This window comes from Lepus europaeus, chromosome 4 (genome assembly GCF_033115175.1).
Source record: "Lepus europaeus isolate LE1 chromosome 4, mLepTim1.pri, whole genome shotgun sequence".
NCBI lineage: Eukaryota > Metazoa > Chordata > Mammalia > Lagomorpha > Leporidae > Lepus > Lepus europaeus.
This window is the reverse complement of record NC_084830.1, coordinates 51819360-51835774: the sequence shown is the minus strand read 5'-3', so window position 1 is coordinate 51835774 and position 16415 is coordinate 51819360. Positions and strand designations below refer to the sequence as shown.

The following is a 16415-nucleotide window of genomic DNA, read 5'->3' as shown; positions in this document are numbered from 1 at the left end:
GGAATTACACAAATAAAAGCTGGTGGTTGGTGATTTTAGTCCAGCTTTCAATAATTTTCCTCATTTTGTCAACATAGATTGAATTTATGTCCTAGATATGTTTTGCGGCTCACTAGGCTAATCCTCAGCCTGCGGCTCCGGCACCCCGGGTTCTAGTCCCAGTTGGGGCACTGGATTCTGTCCCAGTTGCTCCTCTTCCAGTCCAGTTCTCTGCTGTGGCCCAGGAGTGCAGTGGAGGATGGCCCAAGTCTTTGGGCCCTGCACCCACATGGGAGACCAGGAGGAAGCACCTGGTTCTTGGCTTCGGATCGGTGCAGTGCGCTGGCTGCAACGCGCTGGTGGTAGCGGCCTTTGGGTGGTGAACCAATGGAAAAGGAAGACCTGTCTGTCTCTCTCTCTCACTGTCCACTCTGCCTGTCAAAAAAAAAAAAAAAAAGGAAAAGAAAAAATAAAAAATATTTTTAATGTTTATTTTGTTTATAAAGGTGATACTTAATCAGTATATGTATAACTTCTGAATTTGTGTATATTCTGGATGCAGTATATAAAACAAAGATTGCTATTTGTAAAGGAAAAGTAAAATGCTGTCTCTACTAAGAGTTGATTTACATTGATTTGATGTATAATATAATAGATAATAAGAGAATTGGGTTAAATTGCTACAACTCTGTCTCCTAATGGGAATTGCTTTATATAGGTCTTAAACTTGAACTCCTGAATAGTTTGGAAATTTAATATAATATAATAAGTTTAAAAATACAAATCAAATTCTATGCTGTAGGTATGAATAAAATCTAGCTTTTTACCCAACTCCTCCTCCATATATAGACAAATATATCAAAATGTTAATGGAAAATGAAATTAGAAGTCAAGTTTATATCAGTGTAAATTTAAAAAAAATATATTTATTTATTTGAAAGGCAGAGAGAGAGAGAGGTCTTCAATCTGCTTGTTCACTCTCCAAATGGCTGCAACCACCAGAGCTGGGTAGTCCAAAGCCAGGAGTCAGGAACTTCATGTGATCCCCCACATGAGTGCAGGGGCTCAAGGACCTGGGCCATTCTCCACTGCTTTCCCAGGCACATTAGCAGTGAGCTCGATTGGAAGTGGAGCAGCTGGGACTCAAACCAGAGCCCAGTGAGGTGCCAGGGCTTCAGGCAAAGGCTTAACCTGCTATGGTTCAGCACTCACCACTTGGTATAAAACTTTTTGAAATTTCTTCAAACATTTTTCCATAATATACATTGTCCATAAAGTTTTTTTGCACTACATTAATCCTACCCTTTAATTTCCATTTTCCACAAACTTTTTGAAGTACCCTTGTTTTGTGTTTGTGTGTGTATGTGTGTTCATTGGATTGAAAAGAAAAGGTATTTTTTGAACAGATCCAAATTCAGAGATGTCATCTTTGGAAGGTTAAGAGAGTAACTCTTCACTTTAATTTCAGAAACAATGGGAGAAAGTACAGCAGGGAATCAGAAATAGCCAAGGGATCCAAGAACTTTGTTATTCTAAAGGATTCCAGAAATCAGATTTTTGTGCTCTGGACAAATGGGCATTAAACGCACGGCAGTGAACTATATACATGGTATTCTTTTTCTTGGCTTCACAATTTTATTGTATATTGGCTTTTTGGTTTAATTCCAATGGCACAGCTCATAAATGCAGGATTTTTCTTCTGGGGGTTGAGGGAAACAATCATAAAATAAAAATCTTTGATAGTTGGTCTGCTCTATTATACAATGTAACACCTCTCCTTAAAAAGAGAACCCACCTCCCCCCCACAAAAGGCATATGAATAAGGGGCAGCACCACAAAAGGAAAAGATGTTAGAGATACTTCAAACAATAGCTTAAGCCATATGTTATTCTTCAATACATTTCAATTACAGCAGCATAAGTGTGTGAATTATATGACTTTGAGAAACAGAGAAAACTGAATGAACAGTTTCAGAGACAGGGAAGAATTCTAGCCACAAATATTTGTCCATTGTGATCCTATTTTCTTAGCTGATGAGATGAAATTTCAGTTTGTTTATGAGAACCAGCTATTCCTTTCCCAGACTGGGCAGTTTTCTGAATGTTTTTGTATGAATGAAACCTCTTCTGGCAGGGAATAAAGACAAGGAGAGCCTTCAGCAATGCCCCGTCATGTTTCTGAATTTTGTAGAACTGGCAGTCATCTGCTAGGTTGGAAATATGTATCTCTCAAAGAAGTAAGCCTGGATTCTCTGAGCGTATTTTGCACAACAGACCTCTCAGCAGTTTTATGGTTTTGCATAGCATGTAGGCAGAGACTGGACTAGCTGGATGTTTCCTGGTTTCATTAGCATAGCCCAGCCTACTTCCAACACACGCCCAGCACTACCTCATTAACCATTGGGATTGCAGCCAAAAGCCTAAGACTACAGTGAATATAAGGAGAATTATTGGCGAGAGAGCTGTAGACCAACTTAGCACTGAACCCATTACTTCCCCAAGATCAGAAAAAATTTTACATTCACAGGAACCACTTCTCATTCAGATAAGAATTCAAGGTTTTAATCTATGGTTTTTTGTCTAGAATAAATAGTTACATCATAATAAGACATATAATCCAGCTGCATATATTTAAGTGCTCTGTTAATCTCTCTCTCCCCATCTCTCTTCTCTTTTATTTGTTTATTTTCTGGGTAGCTTTGTCATTGTAAACCACAGAAGACTTGGAGCCTGGCATCGGAAAGAGGTGTTCTGCAACGATTTTTTCTCTTGTCTTAAGAAGTTTACTTTTGAAAGAGGGAGTCTGAAAAATGACAGGGGCAAAGAGGAAAAAGAAAAACGTGCTCTGGAGCAAGGTGCATAGCCCTCAGTGTGAAGACATTAAACAGTGGTGCAGAAGGCGGCTACCTATTTTGGAATGGGCACCACGCTACAACCTGAAGGAAAACCTGCTCCCAGATACCGTATCTGGGATAATGTTGGCAGTTCAACAGGTGACACAAGGTAATGTACTGCATTTCATTTTTCCAGTTTAATGCAGAATAGATGTGACCTGGGATGGACAAATTGGCTAATGGCATAAATACTAACTTTTGGAAACTAAGCATATCGGATATCTGTGTATAGGAGCTTTCCTAAGGGTCTTTTGATAATTCTTGTGGTTTTTTGATAGCTATTAAGCATCAAATCAACTTTTGAGTTTCACTATAGTTTTGCAATGTTAAAATCCATACTGTTTTAGAATAAATAACTAGTAATTGTGGGAGAATGTCTTTTAAACTTGATCTTGTTAATATCATTTCCTACTTTCACTGAATCTAGTTACAGAATATCTCCTGGCTTGAACACAATTGCTTTTCAGCCTAATTAGCAGCACACAATGACCCTGTTGTGGCCTTGAGGGTTGCTATAAGTAAGGAACAAATCTTTCTGTACATAAAGAAGGCTCTTTGCCAAGAAAATTATTTGCAAGGAGAATCCTCTAAGTCCTTAGAGCTGATGTCTTACCATGTATGCCAGTTTGCTTCTGTATCATATTATCTACTGTAAGTATTTCTTGAAAAAAGAAATTTAAATTAGTGAGAAGTCCAATTTTAGTTTTTCAAAAGCAGTTTCTAACTGATATTCTGGATGGATTTAGATAGGTGTTTATTTTGGTAAGAGTTAGTTAACAAGTATGCATGTTTGTGCACATGTGTGTTCGTAGGTGTGTATATGCTTTCTTTAAAGACATATTTATTGTAGGTTTTGGCTAATTCAGGTAATAATTTGCTACCTGTATAGCAGAAAGGAATTGATTTCTCAACCTTGAGAATTTGGAACACTTTCCTTGGCATAGACACTGTAGGTTTATATTTCTTTTGAGTTTCACTACTTCCCTGGCTTTACCATTGTGCTAAATTATAAGCACTCTTTTAATTATTCTGTAGCTGGAACAAACTGGTTTGTGTATTTGTGTTTTCAGTATGATTAAGAACATCTGTACTAGTAATATTACTGTAGGATTTATAATACTATCACACTTTATGGGATTCCACTCTCCTGGATAGTCTTCTATTACATTTTTAAGGATCATTTTGCCAATAGCAAGTCATAGTGATCTTTCAGAAAAATGAAATGTAAATAACAGGTTAGGGGCATTTTTCACTTTGCTTTATTTGATTTTAAATTAAAAATGAAACACAAGTATGTAATTTGACAACTTAAGTGATTAACTTAAAATGATTTTTTTCAGCAGATAGATTCAGCATATGTTATAAATTTATTTTGTTTTAAATTTATGTAAAATGAAAAAGAATTATTTTTTAATAATAATTTGGTATTTACTTGATAATATCAGATTAATAAGAAAATTTAGTATGTGATAATGTTACTTCTGGTATATTGTTAGTGATATGTATTAACTGTATGGTTTTACTTGAGTATAGATTTTGAAGCTATTTGTTTTATGAGTCATATATTTCATTGGTTATGAAGAAACACATTGGTTTGATGAGAAGCCCAAAGCTTACTCAGCCCTTGTGCCATGGGAAGTTATGGATCTGGCTGTTGGTTCTCTTGGAAGACTATCTGGGAGAAGGACAAGACTACATGGCTAGAAAGGACATATATGTTTTTATTCATGTATGAAAAAGATCATTCATTCTACAAGTGACTATTCTTTTAAAAATAATTACCTCAAACTTTTTCATATTCATCAACTATGGAGTGTTAAAGAGGTTAAAGAGTGAACTAACATAAGCCACCATTTCTTGTAAGTAGTATGTTAAGCCCTTCTCTATATGTTCTTCCTGTCTCTTAACAAAATCTGCAGACATTGAAGTCTCTTCTCCATTTACTTGTGGAAAATGGAGGCTTAGAAGAGTAAGTAGTTTTCCCTGGACTTCATACCTGAGGAGTGGTAGGTTTTCCTTTTGATTCCAAAGCCAACACTCTTAACATTTTCGCTTTATACTCTACATTGCCAAAATAACCAGACTTTTTGTAAAACCAATGTTATTAGAAATAGAACACCTTCCTTTGTAAAAGTATGAATATTCTTCCTTTCAGATTATTTTTGCATTCAGGTTTCATCCCTGCAGTTTATAGACTCAAAGGTAAAGTAACAAGAAAAATAACTAAAATAAGACACAGAGTAAGGGAGGAAATCCAGACAGTGCTATCTCCTATTTGTGTGACTATGACATTGGCAATTATTTTTAGCTCCAATTCTTTAGGAAAACTAGAAGTAAGAAGGAGAAATTTTGGGGTCTTGCACCATACCACATACAACAGGAACAAATATTTTCTTTTTTCTTTCAATTTTTTAAACTTTTATTTAGTAAATATAAATTTCCAAAGTACAGTTTATGGATTACAATGGCTCCCCGCCCCCCCATAACTTCCCTCCCACTCGTACCCCTCCCATCTCCCGCTTCTTCTCCCATTCCATTCACATCAAGATTCATTTTCAATTATCTTTATATAGAGAAGATTGATTTAGTATATATTAAGTAAAGATTTCATCAGTTTGCACTCACACAGAAACACAAAGTGTAAAATACTGTTTCAGTACTAGTTATAGCATTAATTCACATTGGACAACACATTAAGGACAGATCCTACATGAGAAGTAAGTACACAGTGACTCCTGTTGTTGACTTAACAATTTGACACTCTTGTTTATGGCGTCAGTAATCTCCCTAGGCTCTAGTCATGAGTTGCCAAGGCTATGGAAGCCTTTTGAGTTTGCTGACTTCGATCTTATTCTGACAGGGTCATAGTCAAAGTGGAAGTTCTCTCCTCCCTTCAGAGAAAGGTACCTCCTTCTTTGATGGCCCCATTCTTTCCACTGGGATCTCACTCTCAGAGATATTTCATTTAGGTCTTTTTTTTTTTTTATGGTATCTTGGCTTTCCATGCCTAATATACTCTCAGGGGCTCTTCAGCCAGATCCGGATGCCTTAAGGGCTGATTCTGAGGCCAGAGTGCTGTTTAGGACATCTGCCATTCTATGAGTCTGCTGTGTCTCCCGCTTCCCATGATGGATCGTTCTCTCCCTTTTTGATTCTATCAGTTAGTATTAGCAGACACTAGTCTTGTTTGTGTGATCCCTTTGATTCTTAGACCTATCAGTGTGATCAATTGTGAACTGAAATTGATCACTTGGACTAGTGAGATGGCATTGGTACATGCGATCTTGATGGGATTATATTGGAATCCCCTGGCACGTTTCTAACTCCACCATTTGGGGAAGGTCCGATTGAGCATGCCCCAAATTGTACATCTCCTCCCTCTCTTATTCCCACTCTTTTATTTAACAGGGATCACTTTTCAGTTAAAATTTAAACACCTAAGAATAATTATGTGTTAATTACAGAGTTCAACCAATAGTACTAGTACAAAACAAAAAAAAATACTAAAAGGGATAAAGTATTACATTGTACATCAACAGTCAGGACAAGGGCTGATCAAGTCAGTGTTTCTCCTACTGTCCATTTCACTTCAACAGGTTTCCCCTTTGGTGCTCAGTTAGTTGTCACCAATCAGGGAGAACATATGATATTTGTCCCTTTGGGACTGGCTTAATTCACTCAGCATAATGTTTTCCAGATTCCTCCATCTTGTTGCAAATGACCAGATTTCATTGTTTTTGACTGCTGTATAGTATTCTATAGAGTACATGTCCCATAATTTCTTTATCCAGTCTACTGTTGATGGGCATTTGGGTTGGTTCCAGGTCTTAGCTATTGTGAATTGAGCTGCAATAAACATTAAGGAACAAATATTTTCTTAAAATATACTTTTCAATTAATCTACATAGTTGAATTTTGTGCAATTTCAAATTCAGTCTTTTTTTTTAACTTTCAAATACAGGAAATTTGTAGTTGCTGTTTTCATTCTCTTCTCTTGAAAAATGCATTTAAGATTAAGGAGGACAGGGAGCGAAACTAACTTTGAGTATTTTATATGTCAAATATTGACACCATTATAAATTATTTTGTTAAAGATTTTCTAATTATTAAATATAAATTCTTCTTGGTTATCAAGGTACTTGTCTGCTGTATGCATTTTAGAGTGTACTCTAAAAATATATCCTTTTCTTTGTTTGAGCCACTGCTCTTTCATTTTTCTCCACTACATCTCTGCTTTCTTCTAAGCTTCTGCAGATTTTTGCCTCCTACTCTACTCATTAAACATCGAAGATTCAAACTCTAGCTTTCCCCAAAAACAACCATAGGAGATTTAATCTGCATATGACTCTAACTGCCCTTACCATGCTAATGAAAGTTTAGTTTCTTCTTAACCTGAGACCTGCACACAATGTTAACTATACAAATCTAAAATGTTCTAAAGCACTTCAAGTGCAACAGTTAGATGCTTGTTGGGATACCTACAACCATATTGGAGTACCTGGGTTCAATACCTAAGTCCTGATTCAAGCTTCATGCATGTTAGTGTGGGCCCTGGTAGGCAGCAGGTGATGTCTCAAGTGGTTGGGTGCCTGCCCGCCATATGAGAGGTCTTGATGGAGTTCCTGTTTCTCACCTTTAGACTGTCAGCTTCTGTCATTGCAGGCATCTGGAGTCAACCAGTGACTAGGAGCTCTAGCCATCTCTTTGTCTCACTGCCTTTCGAATAAACTAAGTAACTAAATAAATAATTAAAAATGGCTCAACTCTTAAATTTTTTAGATAAAAAGATAATGTACATTTTCCATGAACTTTTGAGGCTCCCTCATGTACAAAACTAAAACTCAGAGAATAAATAAGTTGCCTAGGGTCACACAGCAAGTGGAAGTGACAAGATTTGGACTGAAGTAATCTGGCTCCAGAGAATACACTGTTGCCTCTGTACTAAAGGACCTCTCAGAGAAAGTCTTTTGAGTCATTCTCAATCCACCCCCTGCAGCGCCCCCCCCCCCCCCGCCTTTTCACCCATCTCACTTGGATACAATCACTAACAGATTCCTTTGTTTTTATCCCCTAATTATCTTTTTTTTAAATAAAAGATTTATTCTATTTATTTGAAAGACAGAATTACAGAGAGAGTTAGAACCAGAGAGAGAGAGAGAGAGAGAGAGAGAGAGAGTTCTTCCATCTGCTGGTTCACTCCCCAAATGACCTCAATGGCCAGAGCTGAGCTGATCCTAAGCCAGGAGCCAAGAGCTTCTTCCTGGTCTCCCATGTGGGTGTAGGGGCCCAAGACTTTGGGCCATCTTCTATTGCTTTCCCAGGCCATAGCAGAGGGCTAGATCAAAAGTGTAGCAGCCAGGACTCAAACCAGTGCCCATATGGGATACTGGCGCTGTAGGCCAGGGCTTTAACCTGCTGTGCCACAGCACCAGCCCCCCTAATTACCTTTCTCACCCAGTAGTCCTCTTTCATGACCCCAGCTGCTGCCTCAATTCACTGTTTGAACTACTGAAATCTTGGTCTTGTAGTTCATCATTCTCTACTCTGTCTCCACCTGTAGGCCATTTTCCATACTGCAGCCAGAATATCATATAAATCCAAATATATTGCTTTCCAGTTAGAATTTATAATGATACTCTATTCCTCTCTAGCATATCTTATTATATCACTAACATCCAACCCTTTTGATACAAAGCTCTACTCAAAATGATCTCTCCTCTGCGAATCCCTGCTAATCTCCTGGGAAAATTTATGATTTCCTCCCTTCTACTCCCCTTGTATTTTTGACATATTTCTGTGATAAGTGTTAATACAGTGTATTACCATATTTTGGTACAACTTTTTCCATACTGGTTTGTCATCTCTGGGAACAAAGACAATATCTTAATCCTTATATTCTTAGCCACGTGTGTATTGCCTGGTACATAGGTGGGTTTTCAATAAATGTTTCTTGGAAGAATTAACATATTCTAGAAGCCACTGATTGTTTTATTACAGCATGCTCCTACACTAGTAAGGGAGTTTAAATTAATTCTTTTGTTTTAAACATAAATTCAATGAAGATATCAATAGCTAAAAATATATGACAAATATGAGTACTTGATTTCTTGCAACTTCTCTTACTTCTGGAAATTACAAACTTTCAGCTCACCAGAAAAATCTGGTAAAAGATAATGTTTCCTTTGTCCCAAATAATGTTAATTTTTTCTTTAGTCACCATCAATAAATGAATAGGTTTTATAAAAATCCAGATGCCTAACTTCCCTTGAAAAAAGGGGACGATATGGCCAGACAAGGACAATATTATCATGGAACAGAAATTTGCTGGACCTTAATAGAGGGTACCTCCTTGAAACAGGACCTGGACTTTTTCGTTTTCCCACAGTTCCCACCACTCACACATGCCTATATTTCTGTTACCTGACAAGTCCTTTGTGTGGCTTAATTTGTTTTCACTATCAAGTCACTTTCTTTTTTTTATTTTATTTTATTTTATTTGAGAGGAAGAGTTACAGACAGAGAGGGAGGGAGAGACACAGAGAGAGGTCTTCCATTCACTGGTTCACTCCCCAAATGACTACAATGGCCAGAGCTGGGCTGATCCAATCCAGGAGCCGAGAGTTTTTCTGGGTCAACCATATGGATGCAGGGACCCAAGCACTTTAACCATCTTCCACTGCTTTCCCAGGCTGTTAACAGGGAGCTGGATCAGAAGTGGAGCAGCCCGGGATTCAAACTGGCACCCATATGGGATGCTGGTGCTGCAGGCAGAGGCTTAACCTACTACACAATAGCACTGATCCCTATCAAGTCACTTTCCAGCATCTTTTGTTGAAATGCTTTGTGCTTATCCTTGGATAAGACCTTTACAGAGAAGATACATATGATTAGATTATTGAGCTAGAGCCACAGAACTTTCAGGCCTGCGAACCTGGGCTAATGTATTCCAATATATTTCCTATCTTTATAATCCTATGTACTATTGCTTTTTCTTTGTAAAAAAATATGGAGCCCATCTTTTTTACCATACTGCTAAAGGGTTTCTGCCCCTCCCCAAGGTATATAAATATAAATACAGATTTGCCCATTTCAAAGAAAAAGAAACTTTGGGTCACTCCTTCTTTATGTTCAGGAAACAATCTGTATTTCAAAGCATTTTAGAAGTTCATGAGCTCTCATTATTAATACCAGGTATGAGTCATCCTAGTTAGCACCTATGACATTGTTCTCTAACTGTCTAGAAGGCCATCGCTTCCAAATGTATTTTAAAGATGAGAAAGCTTTTGTAAAGAAAGTCATTGACTTAAGACATGTCACCAACATGGTTGGAAATCTTAGTAGTGTAGGACTCTGGTCTCTGCAATATTCAGTTAACATTCTAGCCTGAAGGACCACTTGATGGAAATAGTTACTTTGTTTCAAACATGAAAACTCAAACATTGAGACAGGGTAGAAGCCTACAATGCATGACTTGTCATTTAAGAACCAAGTCCGCTGAGGGGTAATATGAGAGTGTTTTGCCTTGCATTCCAAAGGATCACCTAGAATTTTTGTTCCCGAACCATGAAAATTGTAAGCTGCCATGGAGTTGCCTGGTGTTCAAACCACAGTATTTTGGGCCAGAGAGAATAGATGAATGTGCCTTATAATTATGCAGAATGTGTGGCATTAATGGCACCAAAACATATGTGCGGAAGCTGAGCTTCATTGTACTCCCGAGGGCAGCTTAGTGACATGTGGAACAATACATGGACATTCCAGAAGCATAATGCATGGCAAAGATTAAAAGCTTGTCTGGGAATTCTTCGCTGCATTGTCTCAGCCTTAGGGGACACAGAATTCTAGCACTAGCTGTGTGTCCCTAAGCCAAACCCCTAATCATTATATCATCTTGCTAGTAAATTTTTTCTCCTACAGGAACAATGGCAGCTAAATATCCCTAAATCTAAAGTATGCTTTCTCTGACCCCCATGAGACATACAAAGAAGCTAGTGGAACTTTGCTGGCTTGCCCCTTCCTCCCCGTTTTCCCTCATTCCATGATCCATCTCCTCACTATAGCCTCAGACTTTCTTCAGCACTTCTGATCTCCTTTTCATTTTTCTCAAATGTAGAAGAAAGATGATTCAGATATTAAAGGACTATTCATATATTTCTACACTTATGATAATGCTCCCATATTTAGAGTGGTTCACATGGAAATCTCACAACTTTCCCTTTGAGGGTGTTGGAAAATGTGAAGATGAGCTGCATAGCCCATAGAATAAAAGGCCTCTGTATCTGCCATCCAGGATCCATCCCAGCTGTTTGTGGTAATTGTACCTCCAGTTTGTTTGGGGAGAAACCTCTCTTCCACTTAGGATCCACATGGTTTAAGTGTGGTTCTATTTCTGGCTGATTGGTGCCTGAGGTCCCCTAGTCTAGGATTGTCAACCTTGAGGACCCATTGGGACTATCTTGGCACTTAAAATAACTACTAATGTCTGGGTTCTGTCTCAAATAATTAAACCAGATTTTCTGGAGGTGGTGCCCAGGCATGGAGGCATTGTCTTCTTCTTTTATTTGTCCCAGATTTTAATGAGTAACAGTGCTTAGAACTATCTCCAGACACAGTTTACTGGTCCAGTTGAAGGTCTCTGACCTAATACTTGTTAATTAGCACAGTTCCATACTCCTGTCCAGTGATGGATTCAAGAATAAGTGCTTACCTGTAGATATCAAGGTGTAGGTGTGGGGCTACTACACCACAGGCTGGTCAGATGTTTCAAAGTGGCAATGATAACACAAATGATGTGAGTGCTGCAGTCACTCTGGATCCCTGTGTGTGGGGCGTCTCTCAGGAACAGACTGGGGACAGTGAGGATGACATGCTTCTCTAGCTTCTCAGGACATTCCACAGCCTGAAAATGAACTCAAGCCAAGCCAGGGCAGAGCAGAAAGTGAGTCCTAATGGCAGCTATCACATCCCTAATATTGATGTGCATGTGCAAACACTGCATTTCTTTGCTGATGTAGATTTAAATGGGATTTCTTCTAACTTTGCCTTAATGACACATTTGAGTACTATTACAATTAGGATGTATTATATCAGTTGTTTCTAATCTTATGAAAACCAGAATGGTAAGTATTGTTGTGCTTCATATGTTCAGGAGGAGAGGAATGTGACGCTCACGGCATCACGTGAATTGTCCCCAAACCAGTCTTTTTCCTCTTTTGTTCTTTATAACAAAGGTCATCACCCCTCTAATCAATTGTCCATTCCAGAAATCGGAGAGTGACCCTTAGTCTCTCTTCCTTTAAAAGCCATATTTAATTAATTGAATCCTATAAATTCTTACTCCTTAATGTCTCTCAAATACACCTGACACCCATTGTCCTTATGTTAGCTCCCATGGTAATAGCCAATATAAAAAAAAAATTTGTTAAATGCTTAGAATGTCCCAAAAACTGTGTTAAGCATACATTGTATACTATCTCGATCTTCATAGCAACCCAATAGTTTGATATTCTTATTATTTGTGTTTTATAGATGAAAGAAAGAAAGTTTCTAGAAGGCCACAGGAGTATGTAAATGCATTTTCTGACTCCCAAAACTGTGTGTTTTCGTTAATGAAGAGCTACTAAAATCAATCCCTTGCCACTAGGGTATCTTCCTGATTACAGCTTGTTTCTCTTTATTTATTTCAAGCTGCAAGAAAATCAAATTTTGAATTAGATAGCAGAGGTCCTTGTTCTTAAAATTTCTTCAGCTATACCATTGTAAGTAGCTTTTACCTGCTATTATACTCAGGGTAGCGTCGCTAGTTCACGTCATCTTGTTGGCCCCTCCCACTTTCCCTTTTATCTTTTTCCGTCTTCTTTTTCTCTTCCTGAAACTCCAAATATTGCCTTGGGACTGAACATGCATTTTTATTGGCTAGTACAACCTTGAGAGGCAACTTTTTTTTTTTTTTTTTTTTTTTTTAATTTGACAGGCAGAGTTAGACAGTGAGAGAGAGACAGAGAGAAAGGTCTTCCTTCTGTTGGTTCACCCCCCAAATGGCCGCTACGGCTGGTGCTGTGCCGATCCGAAGCCAGGAATCAGGCACCTCCTCCTGGTCTCCCATGCGAGTGCAGGGGCCCAAGCACCTGGGCCATTCTCCACTGCCTTCCTGGGCCACAGCAGAGAGCTGGACTGGAAGAGGAGCAACCGGGACTAGAACCCGGCACCCATATGGGATGCCGGCAGAGAGGCAACATTTAAACATCACAAAATTTCATTTTAAAATTGAGGACCCCTCCCTCATTTAAATAGAATCATCTAGGGACTGGCACTGTAGTGTAGTGGGTAAGGCCATTCCCTGCCGTGCTGACATCCCACACAGGCACCGGTTTGAGTCCCAGCTGCTCCTCTTCTGATCCAGCTCTTTGCTATGGCCTCGGAAAGCAGTGGAAGATGGCCCAAATCCTTGGGCCCCTATACCCATTTGGGAGGCCTGGAAGAAGCTCCTGGCTCCTGGCCATCTCTGGCCATTGTGGCCATTTGGGAGTGAACAGTGGATGGAAGACCTCTCTCTCTGCCTCTGCCTCTCTGATACGCTACCTTTCAAATAAATAAATCTTTAAAAAAAATAGAATCTATGACAGTTGTTTTCTATTCATGTTTGATTTCTAAGCTACACAAATCCTTGAGGTCAGGATTTGTATTTATGGTTTAAATATTTGTATTTATGGTTTACACTGACCAACCACCTTGGTTTTAGTGCTCAAAGTCCTGATTCTAGCAAATGCTTTCATTTCCTATCCACAGTAATGAACACGGTTGTTGACAGTGAAACATTGAGACAGGTTAATGGAGCTTTCCTTTGTCCATTCTCCCCACTCTGTCCCACTCTGCCTGTTGACCATGAGGCTTCTCAATCAGGTTGATTATTTTCAGGCTTGAGGGGTCCCAACCACGTGCACAGCATGAAAGCTTGATGTATTTGCCTTAAAACCTCTAATGATTAGAATTAATGAGCTTCGATTAATAGTAGCCTGAACCAAAAGAATGTGCGTCTAAAGAAACTGTTTTCACACAATTGTGCTTCTTGAATATATGTAAATTTACCCTGGGAGACCCATTTGTAATGTTGTTTAACCCTGGGCCTGCTGATTTGTGAACCAGACAGCTGGTTATACTGTGGTTTGCTAATAATAATGCTAAGACCACCACAAACCAGTTATTAGACAGAAATAACTTTCATCATTACCCACACAGTTTGGGTTTGATTTTATATGCATAATTCTTGGAAATGCCTACCACTACCTAATTATTTTGTTTTCAAGAATACTTAAATCTGTCTTGCTAGGGTTCTTTATTCATTTCTATTCAAAAAATAATTGAAAGAATACACATTCTTTTGCTATGTTCTTGAAAAGAGACAGAGAAGACAACAATCAAGTCCACAAGGGGTTTATTATTTCTTTCAGCCCTCAGAAATGTGTTAAAGTATATAAGAACAAGCTCTTGTTATTTTAACCTTAAAGATATCACTCTGGTGTGGGCATGTAGGGTGGGACCATTTTCTTAATGAAAGCTTGTGGAGTATTGGTTTCAGCTACTTTTTGCCTTGAGTGGATTGTATAACCCAAGAAGCTGCCAAAGAATTATTTTTATTTAGGAAAATGAAGATTAACACAATCCCATCTACTTAGTCTAACATGAAATAAATATTTGGTGGTAAAAACTGAATCAATAAGAAGAAAAAAGACAGCAGTCATAGGAAGGTAGCAAGATTTGTCTGTACATTTGTCTGTAGCTTAGCTACAGACATGGTATTTTGTGAAATGGCATTTCAAAAAATCAAGGCTTCCTAATCGGTTTTCCCCTGGAGCAGATCTCTCAGGAACTATCTTCACAGGTAGATTTGGGGAATGGCAAGCACTGGCCCATTTGTTAGCTGAGTTAGAATGCAAAGCATCACTCTAGCAAAGCTGCAGTGGAGCAAACACGGTTTAGATAGGAGCTCTAGGAGGCACTTCTTTCCTTTTAAAGCTAAGGTTTGGATATGTTGTGCAAAAAAGAAAGAGAAACATCAGAGCTTACTCAGAGGCAGGCCCTGATCCTTCTTTCATACCAATTGTATGGTAGGAAATAGTAGAAGCAAGAACAACATACACACTTGGAAATGGCCTTCTCCCAATAGGAAATGTGCGTCCTCTTCGGAGCGTTCAGCTTTGACCCCTCTAAGTAACAGTGATCTTCGAATGGGAGAAGTGAGACATAGTGGAGAGAAAGGACTTGAGATCTTCTGCTTTGCCTCTTGAGCTGCAGTTGTGGCACATTTTATGGAGCGAGGGGAATACAATCAAGACACTGAGTGGAGAAAGATTGGGGTGAAGTTCAGGGAGTGTACAGTCAGCCGGGTGAGTGTCATATTTGGCACCTAAGTGTTAGCAAGTTGGACTGGGTAAAACTGAAGAATAAAGTGTTAGAAACTTAGGAAAAATGCAGGAACAATTCAGAATTAGAACCTGAGTCAGGGCTGGTGGTGTGGTGTGGTGAGTAAAGCTGCAGCCTGCAATGCCGGCTTACCATATGGGAGCTGGTTCAAGTCTTGGCTGTTCCACTTCCATCCATCTCCCTACAAATGTCCTGGGAAAAGCAGCAGAATATGGCCCAAGTGTTTGGGCCCCGGCCACCCATGGTGGGGACCCAGATGAAGCTCCTGGCTTCTATCTGGCCCAGTCTTGGTGGTTGCAGCCATCCGGGAAGTGAAGCAGCAGATCTCTCTCATTAGTGCCTCTTAGTTCTCAAAGGATAAAAGAATTTCACTGATACCAATTTAAGTGTTTCCTCATTATTAAAAATGTATGGTCTGTGTTTGAGTTTTGGTAATGAAATCATAAATCTTGAAGGGTGTGGAACATACTGCTTAATCCTGTTATTATTTGACCATAATTAGTTACAATAAAATTAATATTTCAATGTTTAGTATGTGAATGAACCATTACTTTGGGATAAATCTAAACAATTTAAGAATTAAGGGAGTATCAGTGAACCAGTATGTAGGATTCTTATCTTAAATGCTATGGATCTCTTTATTTGTAGCCAAGCCTATTCTTTCTCAAATTTTTGAAACCCAGCAAAGTGATTGATCATAATTTTAGGTTTACCATTTTTTTTAGTTTCCTGAAAGCAAACATGAATTTTACATATTCTTCATTTTATGAATAGGAATTCATAACAGGAATAGATAACCTTTCAAGTGTATATATAAACATGGCATGAAACTTAGGTAAGGTTTCAATAGCTGAATTTTTACATATACACATACAACTTTTTTTGTTTATTGAGGAATAATTCTCATACCATATAATTCTCTGATTTGAAATGTATAATTCAATTTTTTTAGTGTATCCACAGAGTTGTGCAACTGTCATCACAATCTAATTTTAGAACATTTTCATTCCCCATCTCCCAAAGAAAGCCCATACGTAGTACCTATCGCTTGTCAACATCCCCGTTTCTAGCCAACCACCAGTGTATTTGGTGACTGCAGATTTGCTTATTCTGGACATTT

The 16415-nt window shown here is 38.5% G+C and overlaps 1 protein-coding gene across 1 annotated transcript in view; it reads left to right on the top strand.

Annotated features, from left to right (window-relative positions):
* The first annotated feature begins 2788 nt into the window (after positions 1 to 2788).
* SLC26A7 (solute carrier family 26 member 7) overlaps positions 2789 to 16415 on the top strand; it is a 132133-nt gene continuing 118506 nt past the window's right edge. Inside the window, exon 1 of the mRNA XM_062189506.1 lies at positions 2789 to 2981. Coding sequence (XP_062045490.1) covers positions 2789 to 2981 — 193 coding nt within the window. The remainder of the gene's footprint in view (positions 2982 to 16415) is intronic.